The sequence below is a fragment of the Halichoerus grypus genome, chromosome 1 (genome assembly GCF_964656455.1).
Source record: "Halichoerus grypus chromosome 1, mHalGry1.hap1.1, whole genome shotgun sequence".
Taxonomy (NCBI): domain Eukaryota; kingdom Metazoa; phylum Chordata; class Mammalia; order Carnivora; family Phocidae; genus Halichoerus; species Halichoerus grypus.
In genome coordinates, this window is record NC_135712.1 from 34319450 (window position 1) to 34346047 (window position 26598).

General features: G+C 36.2%; 1 protein-coding gene across 7 annotated transcripts in view; it reads right to left on the reverse strand.

Annotated features, from left to right (window-relative positions):
• Window positions 1–375: 375 nt before the first annotated feature.
• Window positions 376–26598, reverse strand: part of GBE1 (1,4-alpha-glucan branching enzyme 1) — a 278711-nt gene continuing 252488 nt past the window's right edge. For 5 of the 7 annotated variants that reach the window (XR_013442827.1, XR_013442829.1, XR_013442854.1 and 2 more), the window contains 2 exons: window positions 26293–26341; window positions 376–3205 (listed from right to left, as the gene is read on the reverse strand). Coding sequence is in view for 1 of the 7 variants with exons in the window: in XM_078059397.1 (XP_077915523.1) it covers window positions 3149–3205; window positions 11582–11697 (173 nt within the window). In the remaining 6 variants the exon portion in view is untranslated. Of the gene's footprint in view, window positions 3206–11581; window positions 11698–26292; window positions 26342–26598 lie in introns of those variants that run through there. The other 2 variants (XM_078059397.1, XR_013442857.1) reach the window with 2 other exon arrangements.

The window sequence follows — 26598 nt, forward strand, 5'->3', positions numbered from 1 at the left end:
AAAGCTGCTTTACTGCTTTGGTTTCTATCAGGTATGTCTGCTCTGGCTTGTTTTAAATAGGAAGAGCAACAGGAAACCTATTTTATGTTGCTTTCATCACGGGATTCGGTGGCTATGGGACCAGAGACCGGGAAAAGATATTTGCCCTGAAGCCGCAGCTGAACATGAGAGGAAAACATATTATCCTTCATCACTTCCCCGAGATCTGTCTGCACTCTCTTCTGTATTATTTGAAGAATAGGCTCCTTATTCAGACAACCTCCTGTATGATCCCGCATAGCAATGGCTATAACCCTGATGCTTGACAAATGTTGAATTGATATTGCTAAGGGGAGTGCTCGAGTCAGAGGAAAAAATACATGCATTCTTCCACAGTTGCCACAAGAAAAGTCAATTTATTGTCACTGGTTATTTTTTGAACTTGAGGAACATGGTGGCTAAATCCCTCATTTTATGTTAGAGATGAATGCATCGGCTAAGAGCAGGGCAACGTAAGAAACATCAAATGTACAGAAAAAAAATTATATGAAAAGAGTTGACCCTCAGAGTTCAAGTGTTAGAAAGTGGGAAACGTTCTAGGAAAAATGTTTACAGTTCAGTTTTTGATTATTAAAGACAGGCATTTTCCACATAAGCTGATATTAAAATAAAACAGTAAGCATCATTAGCGTTAGGGGTAAAATTCTATTTTGGATAATAGAGTGATTATTAGCACTCACTGATATTAAAAAACAGTGGAAAGAAATCTGTAATCATCTATGCTTTCTAGAACATAAAAGATCAGAATGGTAAAAATACTTATTCTAAACCAGCCAACAAAGATAGAGGACTCTCATTTTTGATGTGAGTGATAACCACATCAGAGAAAAAAAAAAACATTATAAGGCATACAGAGTAAAATTTTGCATCTCTCTGTTGTGATTGTTGAAAAGAACTTCTCACTAGAGTACATGATGATGAGAATGTTACTGATACAAAAATGAAGACTTATAGAGAAATACAGTACAATATTAGAATGTTCTAGAAAGGCTGCTCTGATAGGAAAAACAGTAACAACAAAAAGCAACAACAAAAAACTACATTCTATTTTGGACTCTTAACATTTTGTTTGCATGTATTTTTATAATTTCTACCTAGCAACATCCTTTTATTGTTCTCCTTGTAGGGGGACATTTGACAAAGGCAACTTATATTACATTGTTAAATTTGAACTTTAGACAGTAAAATCTAAACATCATATTAGTAAGGCCAATCAATATAATGAAAATACAGCATTATGATTATTCTTTGCCTCAGAGGTCACAAGGGAAGGAAGATGGGTTCTGGGTGTGGAGTAATTTGTTATTTTCAAACAGCTGTGATAGAAAATTCCCATATTTCTTCATACAAAAGAAATGCAAAAGTAAGAAATTATAAACTAGAACACAAAACATCATGGTTGTACGTTGTATTGTTTTTTGTTTTGTTTTTTTTTTAAGATTTTATTTATTTGACAGAGCAAGAGAGCACAAGCAGGGGGAGGGGTGGAGGGAGAGGGAGAAGCAGGTTCCCCGCTGAGCAGGGAGCCCGATGCGGGACTTGATCCCAGGACCCTGGGATCATGACCTGAGCCAAAGGCTGACGCTTAACTGACTGAGCCACCCAGGCGCCCCTGTATGTCATACTGTTATCAATAACGGGTACAGTACACAGATCATGGCAGTGCTAAGATATTCAGAGCATTCTGGTAGCAGGAAAAGCAACACAGAGGCTTTCAGTAATGTTTCCTAGTAGGTATCATCATCAGCTTAGCATCACTGATTCTGTCAGGAAATCAAACTATTACTCTACACTGAAGTTAAAGCAAACACCATATTTCAGACCTAAGTTATAAGAAAAATGGTAAATATATAATAGGTTTGCTATAAAAGTCTCTTTTGCTAATCCTTTCCAGCACTGAATAAGTTTTTAATAGAAAGACTTCCAAGTACAGCTCCTTAGTCATGAACCATCAGGCTAAAAACAAAAAAAGAGGCCGTCACTATTAATGTAAAGGGGAAAATAAGATCTTTAAAAAACGTGACAGATACTTTGTCTTATAAATGCATCATAATTTCTCAGTTATGAATGAATTATGTATCAGTGATTTTAGACCTGTGGCCTACTATTTAATGCTTTGACTGGCAACTTCATGACTGAGTATCCCACTGAGTTGAGATAGTTACTTCAACGTCTGAATGTGTTCAGGTTTACAGCTGCAGAGTAGCTTGGATATCTGAGTTGGTTAGTATAATCTTACATCACAAAATAGTACCTAAAGAAAAACTATTATTAATCTCCATGGCTGGCCCATTGTGCACGTGTGCATATATGTGGGGAGGGTATCAGAGGTAAGATAAGCATTTTAACATTCATTCTAAATCAATCCCCATGGTAGTCCACCAAAGTAAACATTAGCAAAGGCAATTTTGCAATTTTTTTTTATTGATCGACAGTAAAAGAAGTTTTCTGAAATGTTACAATTACCAATTCAGGTCTTCAGAAAGACGGAGATATCAGCATCCACCAAGATACAAAGTGAAGCAGAGATCACAAGATAAAACTTAGGCAAAATGAAGCATGGACGAGTTTATAGATAATGGCTCTATATTAGCTTTGACTCAATTCTTAATTTTATATTCTTACTACATACTTATTACCGTATTTCTAAACACAATTAAAAAAAAACATAGTAACAAACTTGGTGCTTTGTATTTTAAACCAAGATATACTTAGAACAAATAAAGTCACCAAATAGTCATCTTAAAAAAATACCGTATACATTCAACAGAAATAATCATACAGGACACACGATTCAAATTTGAACTTTAAGGATCAAATATTGGCCTAGAGAGTATAGTTGTTTAAAGGCATTACATAGAATACTTCATTTGAGAATCCTAGCTGCTCAGATGCCTGGAAAATAGAGCCTAGGATCCTTGAAATTGCAAAAATATACCCCCCTCTACTTAAAGTCTGACACTCATTTGCACACACCAATATTAAATTTCAGACTCTGATGTTTCGTCTAGACAACTGTGTTTTGCAAGCTCACACATTACAAGCTCTGTGACAATGAGAACGGGAAAACAAAGCACACGTCTTCTGGTGAAGCTGAAACTCCGTCTCTTCAGTTGGTCATATCCACGTTCTGAAGGACGAGGCCCACTCGGCTTGGAATGTACACCTAAGTCAACACAATCATGTCAGTGCAATTGAAAGAAATACTGAACACGATGACCTTATGTCAAAAGGACATGATGCCCTCTCACATTTCCTTCAAGTTACGGTGATCTTTACGCTTCCGCAGGCTCCCAGGAGACATTTCTGCGGTTCAGCAGTCCTGGCACCTACGTGAGACTCCTTTGAAGCAAGCACCACTAGAGGGCGCCATACACTTTACAAAACCCAGCGATCCGCAGCCACGAGGGCTATAAAGGACACTGGCTGCTGACGAGGCACCATCCGGCGGTACAGGAAGGCTGCCCTAAGGTTACAATGTTATTCTATTCAGGTGAATAACAGTAATATACAGAACACTGCTCTACACCAAGACTCTTATTTGTCATCCTGTTTTGTCTTCTGTCATTTTAAGAACTAAACTTGAAAGGTGACATAAGGGATCCTAAGGGTATTTAGGTCCCTCCCAGTCAAAAAGCTTGCTCCTGCATTTAAAATACAATACGCATCCTCTCCACGCCCTGCAGGGTCCTGACTCCGCTCCTTCCTGCGAGAGACTCCATCTCCCATCTCAGCTCAGTGTGGCACAAGTCTCTTCTCCCCTCACACCAGGCTCCGCCTATAGGGGGGCCTTTCTTCCCTCCTCTGGGTCTGGGCTCAGAATACTCTACCTTGCTAGTTCCTTATCTCTTGCATTTTAAAAAGTTGCAGCTCCACAGAGGGGTGTCCCTTGACAACGCTAGATAGGATAGCTTCTCCACTTTTTCTATGACAGCTCCATTTTTGTTTGTTTCCTCCTCCTCCTCCTCCCGCTCCTCCTCCTCCTCCTCCTTCTTCTTCTTCCTCTTCTTCTTCTTTTTTTTTTTAAATCTGGGCAACCTTGGCTGTGTTGCTTTGCCTCTCTAGGTCCCAGATTTCCCTTCTGTATGGTGAGGCACCAAACAATGGGAATCGCAGGTAACAATTACTAAGTGCTCAGTATGCGCCCTCTGTCCGTCTGTCTTTTAAGTACTAGTTCGTTGGATCCTCAGGACAACCCTGTGAGGCCGTACTGCTTTCACCTCCATTTTTCAGTTGAGGGAATGGAGGCACGAGGCAGCTAAATAATTTTCCCAACCTCACACACTTAGTAAGTGGCTGAGATAAGAGTTGAATCCAAGTTCTCTGGTTAAAGGGCATTTTTATTTCTTTCTGAACATCTAACACAATTTGAGATTTTTTTCAAGTTTATGATCTGTCCTCCCCACCCGACTATGAACTTTAAAAGGGCAGAAGCTCTAGGTCTTCATATTTCTAACTCTTCGTAGGTGCCAGTGGACAAAGTAGGTGCCAATGATGACTAAATAAAATAGTGAACAATGAATAAAAGAATAAATAAAAGTGGGCCCAATACATGCATATATTGTAAGATATTCTTTAATATACTTATATCTGAAATACTTTTTATAAAATTGAGAAGTGATCTGAACTGCTTGATGTTTATCTATGTGCTATTTTACATATAACATATTTACTGTTAACAAATAGTAAAAATAATATTAGACTGCTGTCGTCATTGTGACAGTATCTCTCCATTTCTGACACTGCGGATATTTTATTATTTCAGTCATTTTATCTTTAAGTGAAAGTCTGACTGACGGGTTAAAAAAAGGAAAAAAAGCTTTTATAGTGTAGAACCAGAATGAAAGATGCAAAGCAGGCAGGGCTTAAGGAAAAAAAAAATAAAGGAACAGAACAGCTAATTTTCACTGAATGAGACTACTGTATGTCCAATACATCTCAACTCTGCAAATGAACACAATGTTTTCCCTTAAGGTTTTTGTGATAAAGAACTCTCACAACTCTAAAAAAAAATCAGATACACTAATATAGTTGGTTAGTTTTGAACAATAAAGATTAAAGTGGTTGTAAAATGATGGCCTTTTAAAAAGAAATTTATATTATGAATGTAGTAACTAGAGTTTTTCTAATCTTCAATTAATAGTGATTTTAGAAAATGATCATCATCATCTGAGAAAAATTTCAAAAATGCTAACAGTCACTCGGTAGCTCAATGTCTCACAGTTTGATTTGCTTACAGTACTTCCAAAAGATAAATATTATGTCCTTCCAGTCATTAAGTGTGGGAAACCCTTTATGTCAATGCCATAATCTGTTTCCCTCTATTTTTCCTATAATTTACAGTTTCAACCAATTTTCTCTCCAACTCTTATCAAAATAGGCAGGTGTCGAGAGACAGTGTTCTGCCCTTTCAGAGGAGTTTGCCAGGTACTTACTCTATTCTATGCGAGTAGTTTGGGGAATCATAGAAACTAGGTATAACTAATCAGTGGGACAGCAGGTTATAATAGAACAATTCTGAACTGTTCTAAGCATTTTTTTAAAAAGATTTTATTTATTTATTTGACAGAGAGAGACACCGCGAGAGAGGGAACACAAGCAGGGGGAGTGGGAGAGGGAGAAGCAGTCTTCCTGCAGAGCAGGGAGACCGATGGTGGGGCTTGATCCCAGGACCCTGGGACCAGGACCCGAGCTGAAGGCAGACGCTTAACGACTGAGCCACCCAGGTGCCCCATGATTTAAAACTGAAGACCAATCTAAATTTTTCAAGTAGCACCAAAGACTAGACAAAAGAATTTCAGTTCCCTTTACATTAAAAACATTTTTCTGATTTTAGGTATGGTCTTATATGCATATAAAAGGATTCTGATAAGTTCAAGGCTGTGCAGACAGATGCAATGAAACAAACAAGTCAGACCTAAACAAATAAGGACAGGTCTCTGCTCAGTGTGGCACAGTGATCGATCAGGACAGGTCACATCCATCTCCTATTTGAATCCTACAGAGTTTTGGCATCTACTCTGTTTGATTCATAACCTCATAACTAATTTCATTAATAAAATACAAATGAAAACTATAAGCCTATAATTTAGAAACAATCTTCCTTTCTGTGATCTTTTGGTATTTTAGCCACCCCAAGTGTAAGAGTAAAACAAAAGGGATGACATAAGAAGTTCAAGGCTTGCAATATATGCATTGAGTTTCCTATTTGGGCATTTAATGGTTAAAAAAATGCTCCAAGAACTCTTACTAAATGATGCTGGTCATTTTATGTAAGGAGCTTTATGATGCCAATTCCAGTCACACTTAGAGACCTCTTAATACTATCTGCTCAAAAAACCTTCGGTTGATAATTGTATAGTGTCATTAACGGGAATATTGTGTAATTATATTTTTCACTGCAGTGTTAATTACTAGAATGTGTTTACGTTGCTCTAGAGCCCTTGCAGTATAGGCAACATGAAAGAATTTCCCCAAGCAAGTGATTTTTCTTAACTATGGCTATTTATGGAATTTTGAGTTTTCTTCTTTATTAGGGTTCTGAGTATGTAAATCAATTTTCTTAGTGGTTAGGAAATGACTACCAATTATACTAAAGGATTTAAGATAATCAGAACTAATCCTTATGATGAGACAATTACAGACATGAACAGTTTGGGGGCTTTATAATTTAGTGCTAAGTATTGGCTCTGTAAGACTCATTTTATAATTTTAATTCTAAAAATAGTTTTGATTCATACAGCAAGTGAAAAGAAATATGAACATAATTTAAGTAGGTTTAAACATGAAAATGTTTAAGCATATTTAAATATAAACAATTTATATTTAAGTACATGTATAGAAAAACTGTTTAGTATGCACATCACAGATAATGTATGCTGATCAACATACATACCACGCCCATGTGTTAGCCATTAAGCCCTAAAGATTTTGTGGTTAGGATCACATTAAGAACATATGAGACAATGTGATGTATGGCCATGAATTTCATTTCTTCTAGCTATATTTATAGTCAACACTTCAGAAGGAATCAGAATGCCACAGTATAATCCAATTCACTTATTAAGAGAGGCAAAATGCATGCTAATCTACCCAGTTATTTTGACTACCTTAATGACTTAATCACTATGCTGAACACTAACATGGCTAAAAACAAAACAAAAACAAAAAATCCCACAACAACAAAAATACCAAAACGGATCACACAATAATCTACTATATTATGACATCCAGGCAAAGTATTATGTTAATCTAGGATCATAACTGAGTTGCAAAAATTAATTATACAATTTTTGAAAACAGGGTGTCAAAAATTTGAAAACAGAAAATTTTAAAGTGACTTTTAGGTGAAAAATACTTTAATTTTTAAATTTTCTTAGAAATTGCTAAATTTAGCAATAGCACATAATTGAAGGGTGATAACATCATTTGATGAAAAGGGCATTAGACCTTTAATAGTCTACATACACACATTTGTCATAAAGAATTACAAATTATTTTGAAAAATAAGTTTGATATATAAAATAATTTCAATTTTCACATACGTGCTTTAGTTCATAAAATATTTTCTGAGAAAAAAATAAATCTTATTCTAATTCATTATTTTGTGTTAGGCTAAGAGAAAAGTGATGCTAATAAATATTTCTAAATAGAAATCTATATTATCTAATTTAGAAATATTGAAAAAGAATAAGCTTTAAGAATCATGTTTGATTTTTTTTCTTATCTGAAAAACCTAAACATGTTCATGGTTTGGGATAGAGAAAAAGACATTTCCCAATCGCTAAATTGTATTTCTAATACTTACAACTGAGGGACAATAAAGACAATACATCTATGCCGAATTCCCTATTTAAACCAAAAGTCTGCTTTTGAATTCCCAAATTTAGAATAAGAATAAACAGATTGACTCCCCCCCCCCTTTTTTTAAGATTATTTATTTATTTGACAGAGAGAGACACAGCGAGAGAGGGAACACAAGCAGGGGGAGTGGGAGAGGGAGAAGCAGGCTTCCCACCAAGCAGGGAGCCCAATGCGGGGCTAAAGAGATCTACTTCTTAATGATAAGGAGCCTAACTGGTAAAGTAATAAATGCTAAAATTATTGCCGTATCCATATTTCACCCTTGAGACTACTTGAGTTACTGTAAAGGAAACTAATTCTCATTTTAGGTTCAATAATCTGTTCTTCCATTTGTGCCAGGGAATTTGAATTTATGAACCAAAGAAGGGAAAGGAAGCCTGCCTGCTTCCAGTGTGCCCACCCGACACGTAAGTAACATATAAGTTCATAGAAGTTCCTCTCTCAGAAACCAAAATATAGAGAAGTGAGTGTGCTAAAATGTAGTTTCCAATAATTGCCAGTAAAGTAGAATGGAGAAATTCTGCCTCGTCGCTCCTTGGCATTCGTGGGCTACTCTGACCTCAGCAAACGTGTTTCAACAGTAGCACACACCGGTTCTCGTCCGGCTTCCCCGTTTTAACTGGTGGAGTACATGGTAAGGAAGACATGGGAATGGTACCTGCTGATGCTGCGGCTTGTATGGCTATTTTAAGATTCTTTCATATTTTAAGATGCCTTCAAGCTCTATTTGTTACTATCTTTGAAAACAGATTTGACACTTATTCAGCAGATCCTTTGGATTATTGAGCTTGCAAATTAAGCTTTAGTAAATACTGTGTACTTGTTACGATGGGCAGACATTTCACGGAGAAGGAAAGACGCCTTCTTTTCTCCCCTTTATTCCAGGCATGTGGGAAGCAAAAGTGATCTAGATCTAGATCTAAAGTGCCTACAGTCATGTTCAAGAAACCTGATCGGATCCCAGCACATATGACCTCGTTTAATAAAGAATCCCATTATAATGAGGCATTCTTTGAATAGGTTTGTTTTTTAGTGTGATTTTTTTCCCCCCTCTGGCTCTTCAAAGGATAACTCTGGCAAGAAGGAACATGTTTTATTGGATTTTCCGGTCTATTTGGGCTCCCTTATTCCTATATTAAAACCAGTGATTATTTCACCTGGAGCCTAAAGACATTCAAATGAGTGTTTCCTGAAGCACCTGAAGTTACTGAAACGAGATGGTGCTGTTGGGAAGACAGAGCTAATCATTACCTTTCTGACCAAGTTGGATCAGAATTCTAATACAGGCAGTGGTGTTAAGCTATGTTCTATTTCTCACGTGCTTGCAGGGCTGTATTCCTTTACCTGTTACCAACGCTTATGTGCTACTCTCCACCCCACCTGCTAATTTAGAACTGTGCATTCCTTATTTGCAAGATAAATTCAATTAGTACTTGCAAAATAATCTCCTGACTGTTGCTGCCGCTGTGAGTTGGCTTGTTCTAATTATGATAGAATATTTTTACTCTTAAAAAAATTGAAAGGATGGCAAGATATTTTCTGCCCATCCTCAAAGATTTTGAGTCCTTGCCTAAGATTATAATTTCCCCCAAATTGGGAGGAGGTCTTCTTAACTATGTGTCCTCAAAGCACCTAGTATCTGGATGTGCTTAAAATGCCTAAAAAAGAACTGAATAGCCGTAACAGTAATACCTTTAAAGTACATGGGAAATAGCATTTTGCAGTTTCCAAAAAACTTATGTTAATGAGTTTATATGCCTCAAGAATCTCTTGCTGTGGGGAGGATACTATACTAATCCTCATTACGCAGATGAGGGAAAATGCAGTGCAGAAAGGGTGAGAACTCAAGTTCTCAGAGCTAGTCAACGGCAGACAGGGGGCTCCATCCCAAGTTCTCTGCCACAACAGTCTGTGATCTTTTCAATGTTCTACCATGCCTCTCTACCTAACAGAACCCTCACTGGACACATGAAGCTTTAGGACGTTTTATACACACACATTTAGCCTGACTCTTCCAAATTCCTTTCAGTCTGGTTTGACTGGTTCAAGCCCAGCTTTCTCACAGCAAGCTGCTGCTTCTCTGTGGGTCCTCTTTGCAAGCTGAATGCTCTTCCTTAGTCCCTCAGGGGTCTCTAACTCTTCCGGTTATTGCAGAACTTTGAGATAATTTTTTAAAAGATTTTATTTGTTTATTTATTTAGCAAGAGAGCGCACACAATCACGGGGAGGGACAGAGAGAGAGAGGGAGAAAGGGAATCTTAAGCATACTCTGTGCTGAGCATGGAGCTGGACACAGGGCTCAATCTCAGGACCCTGAGACCATGACCTGAGCCAAAATCAAGAGTCAGACGCCTAACCAACTGAGCCACCCAGGTGTCCCCTAAGATAATTTCTAAAATTCATTTCAGAGCGGCGCCTGGGTGGCTCAGTCGGTTAGGCGTCTGACTCTTGATTTCAGCTCAGGTCATGATCTCAGGGTTGTGAGGACTGAGCCCTGCTTCGGGCTCCCCGCTCAGCGTGGAGTTAGTTTGAGATGATCTCTCCCCACCCCCCTCCCGTCCCTCCCCCCACTTGTGTTCTCTCTCTCAATCAATCAATAAAATCTTAGAAAAATAAAATTCATTTCAGAAACGATTTTTATCCATCTTTACATGGCAAAACTGAACGTTCTGACAAACTACAACAATTATTCTTTGTGGAAAAAATCTGATTGCACCATGAAGCCCTCCCTCTCAAAAATGCATATGTATTTATATGTGTGTCTAAAGCTACGTAAGTGTGACCATCATCACCACCCATATGCACACACAGACTGTTAGAGTAACACTCACGTCTCCTGTGGCCATTGCACTTTCCTCAGACCCTATAATCCACAACTCAATCTTGCTCATCTCTGCTCTTTTCATTTATTTTATGCCACTGTCTTTGGCAAGCTGATTCTGTGTATAACATGGTGATTTACAAAGTGATGTACTTGCACCACCTTAAGAGGTGGGAATATAGTAGAAAAATGAGGGAACCAGGGGTCTCTTACAGATTCTCCCTTTTGACCTCCAAATCTGGAGGGTTTCTAAATCCTACATTTTTAAAAGAAGACTTGTAGTTTAAAGCAATATTTTTCACATGTGTTAACACAAATTAAAAATTAGTTATATGGTTTAATGTTTTCCTCAGTGATATGAGGAAATCAGAAAATTTTGTAAGAATGAATTCAGTCTTTAATTGGCTGCAGGAAAGAAAAAAGATAGATTTTTATAGACCTTCTTAAGGTGTTTTAAATTAAACTTCATTAGACAGTCAATAATGTAGAAATCTACTGGATGTAAAATATACAGAAAGCAAGAACAGAAGGGAAGTAAGTTGCATAAAAAATAGAAAAAAATGCCTTCCCCTTATTTTTTGAGAAATAGTTTTTATTCCTATTAATATCCAAACTTCCCCAGTTGTCCACCAAATACCCCTTACTATCAGTTTTCCAAAAGCAAATTCAGTCCAGCACCACACACACCGCCTCTGAATGTTTTAGCTCACTTATTCTCTATCAACCCCACCCTGTTTTGTTTTGTTTTTTTACATGCTACTTACTTGTTGAAGAGTTGTTTCTTTGGACAAAAACATCACTTTAAAAATAAAGGGTTAAATGAAAATGCAATGAAAAGATCTTAAAGACCTTACTTACCAAAAGAGAATAGGGACGCTCATTATGTTTAAAATCTTCAGAAAAAAAATCGGTATTGTGGTCCAATCTCTGATGTCCTCCATATGCCGCTACATCTGTATCTAGCACAATTTTGAATGTACAGCTTTTAAGGAATCACAATGGTTCAGGAGTGAAATGAGACATTATAAAATATGTTCTGAGATAGCAATTTGAAAGTGAGTATTCTGAACACTGTTAAACCATGTTTAGTGTTACATACCCATTTCTTTTCTAATATTTCAGAGATACTCATGTTTGAAAGGGGTGTTAGAGACTCTCTGGTTCACACACCCATGGGAGCCTTGCTATCCTATCACAGCTTATCACGTGATCATCCAAGCTGGGACTGACTGTCCCTATGAACAGAGAATCTACTTTTCTCTTATTACAACCCATCCCATTCATTAGAAAGTCACCTCTATCGTGAATGGAAATTTGACTTCTTGGGACTTTTCAACCTGGAAAAGCCATAAAGAATAAATTCAAAATTCAGTAACCTTTCAAATATTTAATAATAGTTATGCTACCTCCATGTGTCCTCTACATCTATTACTAAATACATACTAAATGTAATCCCAGGACCTTTAAGAATTTCTCATTTGATATGGCTTTTTACTCCTTCCCCATCTCCAACTTCATTCCAGTTTTCTAGATCCTGGTTATCAAAGTGAGGAACACAGAAGTGAACCAAGTGTCCATGTGTGGTCTGAAGAGTGCAGAACTAAGCAGGTCACCTCCTGCTATTAACACACAAGATCATGAAAACATACTATCCATCCATGTTACAGGGAGATTCACGTTGCATTCACGTGGTCTCATACCATTTAACATCTGTTTTTCCAGGTGAGTTATTAGATAACGTTTTATTATTGTATTTACAACAAAATAAAAGCTATGGCTATTATGTTCAAATTTATTATGCTCTAAATGTCTAGACATGATACTTAATACAAAATTCCTTAAGTAAATGTACATCAGTACATATAGAAATCTTAACTTTCTTCTAGCCCAAGGAGGGATACAAAGAGATTTAAGTGCTTTGTGTTTTCTTTCTCTGGTATATAAAGCTTTAATTCAGAAGTGTTTGTATATTTCCATTAAAAAGTATCACATTAAAAGTACACATGGTGACAAAGAACGAACATCATTTTCATGCCTAGGGAACCCCTGTCTGGGTAAGAGATCCAGACAAACTCGCTACAGGAACTTTTGCTGGGAGGGTGGCTCCACTTCAGTCCATCTGGGTCAGCCTGCTCTGACTCAAATTCAAACTGATCATCAGAATGTTAGTGTTTAACAAGAGACAGAGAGAGAGAGAAAGATTGATTTAGATTCAAAAGATGACTACTGGGCACAGGCAAATTCTAAAGTCACTCAATATAGCTGAAAATGACTTGAGCATTCGAAATCATTTAATGGCAAAACACAGATAGTGAAAATAAATAACTGGAGACACTGTAAATAAATGAAGCCTTGTGGAATGAAAGGAACTATTAAAATTAAAGTTTAGCTTTTGTTCTTCATCCTAGTTCATTAAATACTTGTACAAATCTTCAAAAAGCATCTTTAAAAAAAAAATGGGGCGCCTGGGTGGCTCAGATGGTTAAGCGTCTGCCTTCGGCTCAGGTCATGATCCCAAGGTCCTGGGATCAAGCCCCATGTTGGGCTCCCTGCTCAGCAGGAAGTCTGCTTCTCCCTCTCCCTCTGCCTCTCCCCCCTGCCCCCCACTTGTGCTCTCTTGCTCTCTCTGTCAAATAAATAAATAAATAAAATCTTCAAAAAAAATCTTCAAAAGCAAAAACAAGAACAAAAATGAGTACAATTTAGAGACTGATGTCCTAGAATACTTTAAAAACTTTTGAAATAGAGTATCAATTATTAAATTAGTAGTTAAGATCACAGATAATTGGTAGTAGTGTCTGAAGAAAGCAAGTATCTCATCAAAAGCAGGGGTTCCCAACCTGTGGGTTGACATTCACTGGTAGCTGTTATTAAAAGGATCTCACCAAATGAGTAATTATGTTATTATAAGGGACTGGGAATCTATATTTGCATCAGGCATTGTCTGAAGCCTAAATTATGTTATTATACACATTTGGGTACTGTATTTTAAATAATGTGCATCTTTTTTTATTAATAAAATGCAGATTCATTTAAAAAGTCACAAGATTTAGAGTAAGGTTTTGCTTATATATTTTTTCAATCAAGGATACTGAAAGAACAATTGTTATAAAAGAATCCATTTCTTTTTGACATTGAAAGGGATCATCACACTTAAAATGGTTGGAATCTACTCACTTAATATATGTAATTTGTAGCCATAAAGCAAAAGCTTACAAAAGCCATAATGAAAGTTTTAAAACATCAGTTTGGAACTGTTTCTCTAATTTATAATTTAAAGAAAAATTCTGCTGTGGCCACTTTTGGAATTACCCAGCCCTGTGACTATATTACTCAGGGAATACAATAACTTCCTTTAGAAAAGCAACCCTTGAGCTCCAGAAATTACAATAATTTAAAACACTAGATTAAAAGTAATAATTGTGGAAGAGCCTTATAATTGTGAATTACTACCACATATTATTTGAGTATTAGAAACCCATCTTTTAGGGACACTGCTTAGAACAAACAATTTTAAAGCAGTTATTTGAGCACCTGGATTGACTGATCGATTGATTGATTTCTTATCTCTCACTCAGGCATTCCCTTACTCCTTCTTTCTCGTGTACATATGCACACACAACAGGGCACCCAAATAGCACCAAAATCCCTGCAAACCCCCATCTTTCACTAAAGAACATCTCTGAAAATACAACTCTGAGAGAATTTACACTTATTTTAAATTATTTTTTTAAATATGGTTTCCAATTCTGTAGCAGATAGAATAAATTTAGCAGGATACCTCACAAGGCCCTCCTTCACTTATAGCTACCTCCCGACACTTAACAGAATGTCTTTTCATAAAAGGTTCTCACTACATCTTTGAAACATTCAGGACAATTCTGACTCACCAAGAAAAGTCAAATTCCATATCCTATATTTTTGTATTAGAGGAAAGTAGAATAAGTTATCTTTACTCCCCCACTCACTAAGTACACAAAATGTATAAGGCACTGTGTAAGATAAAAAAAAAAGGCTAAGATATGGTCTTAGTTTACATACTACTTACAGCTGTAAGGAGAGATAACACATGCACCTGAATGTCTATAAATAAAGCAGAAAGAAATATGCAATGAGAGGGAAAGCCAAGGAGGGAAGGTAGGACTGACTGTCTATAGAGAGTTTTGAAGGCTGGGCTAGACTAAGATTTATTTTGGTAATGAAGTATGAGAATGTTGAAGATTGGTGAGAAAGAGTATGACAATCAAGAAAATTAACCTGGAGGTTGGGGGTAGAATAAGATGGACAAAGAAAAGACCAGGTCAGAGAGAACAGTCGGGAGTCTTACAAGGTCCACGGATAGTAGTATGGCGAACCTCGGAGAGTGTGAATGGAGAGGCATAGATACATCAATGAGAATTTGGATGGAAAAATAAGGACACCAATGCACAACGTGGGGAGACAGAAGCAGAAGGAGAAAATGTGTGCGCCCAGAGACACACAACCAGTTCAGTGGCAGAGTTGGGATGTACACACCAGTCGAATGTAATCTAATTACCCTACTCTCTACACCTGGGCACCTAGTTTATATGGAGAATCAGGCAAAGTCTTTTCATAAACAGTTTCTTGTTTAATTCTAAAGTTGCGATTCTTAGGATAAAGAGGCCAGAATGAATATGACATGAGAGGAATAAAAATTTAAAAAGCAGATAAAGTGATATTCATCTAAATGATTAATCTTGTTAAATTTAAAAGATTGATGTTAAAAGACTGAATTCTTAACATTCCTTATGGAGTCTGAATATCTGACATTTATTGTATTTTTTCTAGATCCGTTCTTGTTCATTAGGTTCATTTGGTCATTTTATTGGTAATACAAAATATTGGACCAAAAAATATATCTTGCTCAATTTGGGAAAATACAGTAGGAAAAAAATGATAGAATGATGGAATTATTTTATGAAGATTTTTTTCTACAAAAGAGATCAAATAGGTCCTTATCCATTTGAATGTCATTTAAAAATATTATGATTTCTTCTTATTTTACATTCAAGAGCTTCCTAAGTATTTGATATATCTATCAACAGGTTGAAATAGATAAGAAGTTTTAAGCATTATTGTATAATCTATGTCCTTAAATTTGAACCAAGAAAGAGCCATGTTCTGAAGACCTGTACTAATAAGATTAAAGAAGAGTGAAGGCATGAAGACTCTTAAATTCAATGGCTCTTCAAATACTTCAAAAGCTGCTGTGTTTGCTCAGCTACTTGATAAAGTGTCTGTTCAAAGTATAAGGATTTTGATGTAAGAAGTACTATCATTTATATCATTCTGCACTAAACTCACTTCACTCCCGCTGATGAAGCTAAGGAAATTTATTGTAAGGTACGACCCCTGAGGTTTCAAATTGAGTGACAATGAAAGGGGCCCTCCAGTCACTAGGTGAACATAAAGATGGCAAAGATGGTAAGTTACCATCCATCTTTACATCTAGGGCATCATCAATTTTAAGATGAATTATTTTATGTATCCCCAATAAAGAGAAAAAAAATATCACTACCATGCCATTCACTGTAGGACACATCCCAATTGAAGACAAGCTTAAATGTGAAAAAAAAGTACGTCTTAGAATATACGCATTTATTATATTATTTTCAGATCTGAGTCTTTAATCAACCCGCCCATATTATTATGGTTGCAATAACTACTGGGAGCTCGATGGCCCCAGGAGAAAGAATCTCTATCCAAGGCAAGAAATATTCCATATGAAATTTTAAGGAACTGTGAACAAACATCTGGTAGAGTAAGAACAGGTGCTGGAAAGCAAAGACAATTTTGTATTTTTAACAATCTGAAAACAACTACCAGCACAGGACTAGCCACAGTGTTCCACCATAATCCTTCTCTTTTTATGTGTCATGAGTTGAATTTTATTTATTAACGGCTGCAATCCACAAAATCTTCAGTTATAACTGTATACCATCTTAAATAGATGTTCCTTTATTTTATAAATATAGCTAAATTATGCCTAGGCAATACACTGGGCCATACATTACACCTTTTAGTTGCTCTCTCTAGTCTTTTTCCAAATGCAAAAGTAGCAAAGCCTTGTGATGTGTTGCTGTATATTGTATGAATCTGTATGTGTCTTAATGTGAGGTTAGGTGTGCTTGTGTGTCTGATTTAGGCATTCCCACATTTACTTCTGTGATCTAAAATATATACTAACTTAAAAATTCATCATAGAAAAGGAATCCTGATATTTTAATTATTTTTTCAAAACTATTTTATGGCAATGTGGCATTTATGATTATGCTACTTTCAATGGAAAATATCCATTTAAATTTTTTCTTTTCTTGATGTTAGTTTTAAAATATTCCTAAATATTATATTTCTAAAACAAAATTAAAACAGAGAGTAATGTGAAAGTAAATAAAGGAATTTATTATTGAATATAACCAAAGTGTATTTTAAGATATAATAAATGCCAAACACCACAACTTCTCTCTAAGGGAACAATCTTTTTTTTTTTTTTTTTACTCTTATTGGTTCATATTAATATTTTGGTGTTTTTGTAAAAAGCTACATACACATTCAAGTTTGTCAGCACTGTCTTAATTAAAAGTTTAAATGACAACCAAATGTTTTAATTAAGTACAAAATATAAGTATATTTCTAGTATATTCTAAGATGTGCTCATGTCATCAACAATAAGTTTCTGCAATTAACTACAATTCCTTCAAGTTTACTTCCTTGGCTGTAAATCTTTAGAAACTGTATAATGCAGAATAGCAATAAAACAAACTCAAAGGATGAGGGGGCTCAAGTATTATCTACCATGTTAATTAATGTATTGCTATGCTTTTTTAAATAAATTTTCATGCAAATTATTAGTTTATGCTTAGGTATGCTTAATGACATATACCAGTAAATAGCAAACTGAATGATAATACCAAGTATTAAGTACCACATATTTCTCTATGCAAACAGGAATATTATTCTAAATACTTTACAGAATACTTTGACTAACCCAACTAGGAACTTTTCTTTGTCCTAGAAGGTTATATAACTTGAAATAAAAAATATCATTGTTTCTCAATAACTCAAGAAAGAATAATAATGAAAAAATATGCCCACAGTTAAAAGTATAATAATGAAAAATTATGCCCACACTTCTAGCCTAAGCATCCTCTAAAATTGTTGCTTTTTGTCTGTGTCATTAAGGATTGCCCAAAGAACTTGTACATTCAATTATTTGATGAAGCAATAGCAATTATTTAGAATTGAAAAAGAAAAAAATAAGATTTTTATTCACCTTATAACCACATACTTTGTCATCTAAATGAGTTTTGACCATGCAGATTCAACATTTTTTACAAAAACATTGTGCTTTGGAACTCAAAATAATTTTGACTTCAGCTATAAAGAAACACCTTTTCCCAAACTTACTCTAATACAGCCTTCAGTGGAATCCAATGAAACATATATAAATGGAAAAGATAATTGGAAACTTCAAAGTCCCTGAAAAATAATGACAATTATAAGCAGTAAGTAAGTATCATCTGAGCTATGTCTTGCAGACAGACTAGGATAGGGGAAACAGCCTACAACAGGAAAATATGGTGGGTACATCCATGTGCTTTGGGGTCCAACAATTACATTCTAATACCAATTCTGGCAATTGCTAACTGTGTCTCTAAGAAGGCTACTGAACTTCCTAGCAGTTTAGTTTCTCATTGTTAAAACACAGGTGCCCATATTGGAGGGTTCCTGTGAAGATTAACTAAAGCAATGTGTTTCAAGGGTTTAGTACTGTCTAGTGTGGGGGAAAATTCTCAAATTATTAGCTACTATTTATATTATTATTATAGCCCCTGGATCATTTAAACTGATGTCTTATGTGATAAAAATATAAAAGTGGGTCTATTTATTCTCTATCTTACTTTTTACTCCCAATTTGGCCTTTCCTTCCTTAATGACCCATACTTCCATGCCCTCCTCCCCTTCTCTTTATTCTCACTAGGATTCAAAGTTTTCCTGTTATATAAAATTTTAAATATTAAAGATTATTAGGACAGTACATCAAACTCCTTGAGAACTACATGCCTTTTTAAATTTTAGGTATTATTTATTTACTTATTTTTTTAAAGAAAAATCTCCTCAAGCTACTGAGAGAGATTGAGAAGCTACCTCTGCATACCCTAACTGAGAACTAAACACCTCCCACACCCTCTTTGTACACGTTGTGGGTTTTCATCACATCATTATCAACCTTTAACACACTACAAACCTATTTCATTTTTCTGTCTTCCTTTACTAAAATACAATTTTTATAAGGGATTTCTGACTTTACCCACCCCGCCCCTCACCTCCCAGCCACCTAGGACCTAGATTAGTCCTGGCATATTTCTAGCCTGCAGCACATAAGAGAACCTGCAGGCAAGCATCAGAGTCAAAGAGACTACACATGACAGAGATTTCACAGCCTTAAATTAATATTGATAACATTTAAATAAGAGAGGTCTGATGCAAATTCATATTAAGAATTACTTCCTGGGGCACCTGTGTGGCTCAGTCATTAAGCGTCTGCCTTCGGCTCAGTTCATGATCCCAGGGTCCTGGGATTGAGCCCCGCATCAGGCTCCCTGCTCAGCGGGAAGCCTGCTTCTCCCTCTCCCATGCCCCCTGCTTGTGTTCCCTTTCTCGCTGTGTCTCTGTCAAATAAATAAAATCTTAAAAAAAAATACAATTTTTATAAGGGATTTCTGTCTTTACCCACCCCGCCTCTCACCTCCCAGCCACCTAGGACCTAGATTAGTACCCGGCATATTTATTGAGTGGATCTTTTCATTATCGGAATATAACTGTAACCTTCTTGGGTTTTGATCTATGCATGCTTTTGCTAAACCTGAAGAAATAATTTAATACTACTTTGGTTATAAAAAACCAACCTTGATTTTCTTCCCTTGTTTTATAGAGTTAACATTTCAGAACTGTACAATATCCCTTCTAACACAATCCCATTTCATTATCTATTAAGTTTTACCTGGACATTTTAAAAGATTTTTTTCCTTCTTTTTGGAGAAGTCACAATAGTAAAACAAATGCATGTCAGTTTGAAGTAGTTAATTCTTAAAGTGAATAACTAATCAGTATGAGCCCTGGAGATAGACATTTTATATATTTGTTATTTGAAGTGGATGATTGATTACACATTTACTAAAGTCAGCATATAAAAACCTGCATTATCAACCTCATCAGTTAGCTTTTTTATACAGACGATTGAACTTAAGTATACAACATCAAAATGACTAGTCAAAAACCATACATATACATATGTATGTGTAATATATATAACAAAAATATATAAAAAATAATTTCGCCCCAAAGACTCCACCCCAAAACTGCTAGAACTCATACAGGAATTCAGTCAAGTGGCAGGATAGAAAATCAATGCACAGAAATCAGTGGCATTCCTATACACCAACAACAAGACAGAAGAAAGTGAAATTAAGGAGTCGATCCCATTTACAATTGCACCCAAAACCGTAAGATACCTAGGAATAAATCTAACCAAAGAGGCAAAGAATCTGTACTCAGAAAACTATAAAATACTCATGAAAGAAATTGAGGAAGACACAAAGAAATGGAAAAATGTTCCATGCTCATGGATTGGAAGAACAAATATTGTGAAGATGTCAATGCTACCTAGAGCAATCTACACATTCAATGCAATCCCTATCAAAATACCATCAACTTTTTTCAAAGAAATGGAACAAATAATCCTAAAATTTGTATGGAACCAGAAAAAGACCCTGAATAGCAAGAGGAATGTTGAAAAAGAAAAGCAAAGCTGGTGGCATCACAATTCCGGACTTGCAGCTCTATTACAAAGCTGTCATCATCAAGACAGTATGGTACTGGCACAAAAAAAGACACATAGATCTGCGGAACAGAAGAGAGAGCCCAGAAATGGACCCTCAACTCTATGGTCAACTAATCTTCGACAAAGCAGGAAAGAATGGACATTCTTTATGGAATTATGAAAAAAAACAGTCTCTTCAACAAATGGTGTTGGGAAAATTGGACAGCCACATGCAGAAGAATGAAACTGGACCATTTCCTTACACCACACACAAAAATAGACTCAAAATGGTTGAAAGACCTAAATGTGAAACAGGAGTTCATCAAAATCCTAAAGGAGAACACAGGCAGCAGCCTCTTCGACCTCAGCTGCAACTTCTTCCCAGAAACATTGCCAAAGACAAGGGAAGCAAGGGCAAAAATGAACTATTGGGACTTCATCAAGATAGAAAGCTTTTGCACAGCAAAAGAAACAGTCAACAAAACCAAAAGACAACCGACAGAATGGGAGAAGATATTTGCAAATGACATATCAGATAAAAGGCTAGTACCCAAAATCTATAAAGAACTTCTTAAACTCAACACCCGAAGAACATCTTAAACTCAACACCCAAAGAACAAATGATCCAATCAAGAAATGGGCAGAAGACATGAACAGACATTTTTCCAAAGAAGACACCCAAATGGCCAACAGACACATGAAAAAGTGCTCAACACCGCTCAGCATCAGGGAAATCCAAATCAAAACCTCAATGAGATATCACTTCACACCAGTCAGAATGGCTAAAATTAACAAGTCAGGAAATGACAGATGTTGGCGGGGATGCGGAGAAAGGGGAACTCTCCTACACTGTTGGTGGGAATGCAAGCTGGTGCAGCCACTCTGGAAAACAGTATGGAGGTTCCTCAAAAAGTTGAAAATAGAGCTATCATACAACCCAGGAATTGCACTACTGGGTATTTACCCCAAAGATACAAATGTAGGGATCTGAAGGGGTACGTGCACTCTGATGTTTATAGCAGCAATGTCCACAATAGCCAAACTATGGAAAGAGCCAAGATGTCCATTGACAGATGAATGGATAAAGAAGATGTGGTATATATATACAATGGAATATTATGCAGCCATCAAAAGGAGTGAAATCTTGCCATTTGCAACAACGTGGATAGAACTGGAGGGTATTATGCTGAGCGAAATAAGTCAATCAGAGAAAGACATGTATCATATGACCTCACTGATATGAGGAATTCTTAATCTCAGGAAACAAACTGAGGGTTGCTGGAGTGGTGGGGGGTGGCAGGGATGGGGCGGCTGGGTGATAGACATTGGGGAGGGTATGTGCTATGGTGAGCGCTGTGAATTGTGTAAGACTGATGAATCACAGACCTGTACCTCTGAAACAAATAATATATTATATGCTAAAAAAAAAAAAAAAGAAAGAAGAAGATAGCAGGAAGAGAAGAATGAAGGGGGGAAATCGGATGGGGAGACGAACCATGAGAGACTATGGACTCTGAGAAACAAACTGAGGGCTCTAGAGGGGAGGGGGGTAGGGGGATGGGTTAGCCTGGTGATGGGTATTAAAGAGGGCATGTATTGAATGGAGCACTGGGTGTTATATGCAAACAATGAATCATGGAACAGTACATCAAAAACTAATGATGTAATGTATGGTGACTAACATAACATAATAATACTAAAAAAATAATTTTGCAGGGCCAGGATATACATCTAGGGATAATATGTTCTACCACTCTCCCACCATCTGCCATTGAAAGACTGCAAAGTTTGTGAACATTAAAATACTTAAACATTTGAAAACTGATTATCTTAGTGTTGGTAGTAAATATTATTTATTTGAAGTCATAACTTACATGTATAGTTAATGTATATTCCTCTTTCTTTTATAAGTTTCAGGCCAAACAGAAAATCATAATATTCTAGGGCCCACTCAGTGCTTCAGATTGAGAATGGGCTGAGCTAGCTTCTCATGAAAAATTATAAAGAAAAGCCTGCAGGCGTATGTGTGTGCCCCATCACTCCCAGTTATTCCTGAGTATTTCTGGGCACCCAGCCCATAACTATTATAACTGTACCCAGATTAATGATTGTGAGGGAAAAGATTCAAAGTAAACATTTCCCCATAGGCACTAAAAAAATGAGTGCGAGAGCTTTAAACACACAAGTGACTGCTAATAAATATATTTTCCAGGGGCACAATAAATCTAATATAGTAGTTTGCAATCATCTTTAAAACAATCATATTGGTTTAACCTTACTGGGTAGAGAGAGGAAATAATACAAGCAAAGAGTAAAGTGGCTAAGTTATTTCTGCAAAGTACATGTTTGTACCATTCAAAACGAAATCAACAAACGTTTTGGTCATGATAGGTTAGACATGGAAATGACTTATATAATCCAAATGAGCAAAATTTCTGGCAGGTTTTGAACCAGATTTTATGTAGATTTAATTATTTATTTTATAGTTATTTCACAAATGTGAGTTTTATTTAGACCATCCAATTATTATTAAAATTCCGAAGTGATGAGACTATTATGGTCATGAGAGAGTTAATCGAGTACAGTGATAGGATTCTATGTATTCTTTAGGTAAATTGTCTGAGGCAGCCAGCAGACAAAATGTCACCAGGGATGAATTTCCTACATTCAAAATTAAGGTGAGAAAAGGAAATATATACAGTTATATGCTTCTAATATAGATCTACATGGAGGCTCATCTCCCTAAATCTGTCCAAGACTGTATCTATCGTGTGTGGCTAAAACAAATTAGACCTCCCATGCTGTAAGTCTATGCCGGTAATATGGAACCAGCATACAGGTCATAACTTCCACTGCTCAAGAAAGAATATGAGCAACAGCTTATCAAGAAAGCTGATGAAAGCAGAACTCTTATCTTTCACCTCTTTGTAAAGTGTTCTTTCCCCTGTTTCATGGGCTGTTAGTCTCCAAACCCTTTTATCCTCTAATATCCTTCAGGATCCACACTTTCCCAGTCAGCACTTGAAGCTGAAATATACTTAGGTTTATATCCTGGTTTAATAAAAAATTTGAGTATCATCTTTTTCCTCAAAAAGTTACTTTATCCTTAAAAAGTCTGTTTGTTTCCTTACTTGTATATGAGAGAGAGAGAGACAGCGTGAGAGTGAGGGGCGGAGGGGGAGAGGGAGAGGGAGAGAAAGAATTTTAAGCAGGCACTATGCCCAGTGGGGAGCCCAGTGCTCCATCTCATGACCCTGAGATCATGACCTGAGCTGAAATCAAGAATCGGATGCTTAACTGAGCCACCCAAGCGCCCCTAAAATGTTTATTTTTAAAATGAGTATATTTGTTCAAAAAATATCCCATTTAAACTGATCTGTGCTTATAAGTGTGTTAGAAACGAGGACAGTATAACACTGCAGAGAAATGACATTTAGCCAGAGGCATCATTAACTCTTACAAAGAAACGCAAAGGAAACATAAAATTGTAATTAGTGAGACATGCTTTACCTACTTTAATGGCATTTCAACAGGGCAACAAAAAAGTGAATTATCTGGTGCTCACATGAAAAACAATGCTGAAATTAGGGGAAGTAGATTTAAATCACATTTATTCCCTTATTAGGAATCTGATCTTGTGAAAGTTATAAATCTTTCTAGTGTTCATATTTAGGTTGAGGATAAGAATACTTGCCTGATCCATATCACTAAAATGATGTGATGATAAGATAAGAAGAGTCAATGTAAATAAAAGCATTCACACACTGTAAAGTGTTATGGTTTGGTACTTTGATGTTTGGTACTAATTTGGAAACCATGTCCTAAAGTATATCTTCTAAACCAACCGATTTTATCTAATTTCAATGGGCTGAACCAGGTCATGCTAGAGTTCTGCTACCTCTCAAAAATTCATGATTCCATGTGCTGGGTATTTCCTAATGGTCATTAAATATCACAAAATTACAGTTGGTGAATAAGGCAAACATCGACGTAGGAGGGGTGATTAGGGGCCGTCTACACAGGGTTGAAGCCAGGAGCATATGTGAGTTCTTCAAGGGAAGAGTGCAAGGAAGGAAACAGAATAAATAACTGGATTTGGACCTGAGGGAAAAAGATGGGACAAAGTAGGTACAGAGGAAAGGGAACTCACGATAGTGCTGCAAGGGGGTAAGGAAGAAAGATGAGCCAATAATGCAAAAGTGTAGAAAGGAATTAGCCAGAAGCAGAAGACTTAATTCCAAGACTGTGACAGGACCGAAATCACCTTGTGGTGGTGAACTGGGGAATAGGAAATGAAAAAAGTAGGACCAGAGCATGTAGGTAATAGAGAGCATTAATACATACTCCTCTCATCCTTTCCTTTCCTTCATTACCAAATTTCTAAGGCATTTTTATTTTATTGATTGATTGACTGACTGATTGATTTTTGAAGATTTTATTTATTTATTTGACAGAGAGAGACACAGCTAGAGAGGGAACACAAGCAGGGGGAGTGGGAGAGGGAAAATCAGGCTCCCCACCGAGCAGGGAGCCTGACAGGGCTCGATCCCAGGACCCTGGGATCATGACCTGAGCTGAAGGCAGATGCTTAAGGACTGAGCCACCCAGGCGCCCCTCTAAGGCATTTTTAGAGCCAGTAATGATGAGCAGAGCAGGTGAACTGCCTGAGCTTACAGCCTGAGCAGGACACTGTTGCTAAGCCTTTCATATGCATTAACTCATTTAATTCTGACAATAATTCTACAAGTAGGTGTTTTAAAGATGAGGAAACTAAGAAACAGTGAGGTTACTTTTATAACACTGGTAAGTGGGAGAGACGGAACTTGAACCCTTAGACAGTCTTTCTTACTCCATCGAAGAGCCCATGCTTTTACCCACTATCCTAATAGTAAGAACAAATTTCTCTACATTTACACATATAAGAACTGGAAATACTTAGAACTAGTGAGTCTCTGGGACACAAAAATGTTAGAGTAAGACCACAAACTGAAAAAAACAATGTTTCAGAATCCGAAAAGAATGCTACCATCAGAGAAACTTATTTTTCTTGTTTTCCTTAGCTGGAAAGAAAGGAAGAGTGTTGAAAGGGAAGGTAGTAAAGTGAAAACAATGGACTATCTCTAAATATAAATGGATGGAGAAAAAAATTACAGTAACGTTTATAATTCTACAGACAAAATAATTTTGTTTTAATGTTCCCATAATGAAACACTTATTGTGCACCAGTAAAAGCTAATATGATTGCATTTCATTAAGTTATACATTAATTAAATAATTTTTCTCAATAATATCTAAAGAATACTTTCCTAATTCAGCAATTAATGCCATATAACAACCAAAAAGGATCAATTAATTTCACAAGTAAACTTCACAGACATAATAGGAATTAATTAGGTATTTTTCCACCATTAGGCCAAGAAATACTACATTAATAGAATTAGAAATGATTCTTACACATGGTTATAACTGAAGCCACTGTTTCCAAGAACAGTGTTCATTTTTCTCTGGAGAGACAAACTCTTCCTTTGGTTGCAGCACCAAGATATTCTTGGCAGCCCTTAAATACTTACAGTGAACCAGTAATTATATCATTCCTTCATTTTAAGAATCTTCTGGAGTATTCAGGTACTATTTTCACATATAAATAAAACACTGACTACTCAGTTTGACCCTGTGAGATTCTGAGTTAGAATAGTTTAACAGAAAATGACGAAAATGAAAATACCTCATTTAGAGAAGATCTAAACAGCTTTATGGCAGGCAGGAGATATTTACTGAAAAAAAAAAAGAAAAAGGCTAATTTCTACTGAGATCCAGAAGGAAAAAGTAATTTAACATTCAATATTAGAAATTTATTTTAGACACAGAATGCTCTAATTAAAGACCACTGGCATCAGATATAAAGAAAGGTGATGAATACAATTATACAATTATTTTTTTAATTAGTAGAGAATGATCTGTTTTTGGACTGATTAAATAAAGGACTATTTTAAAAGAAAGGTTAGATATGGAATTTTTTTGGCCAATGTTT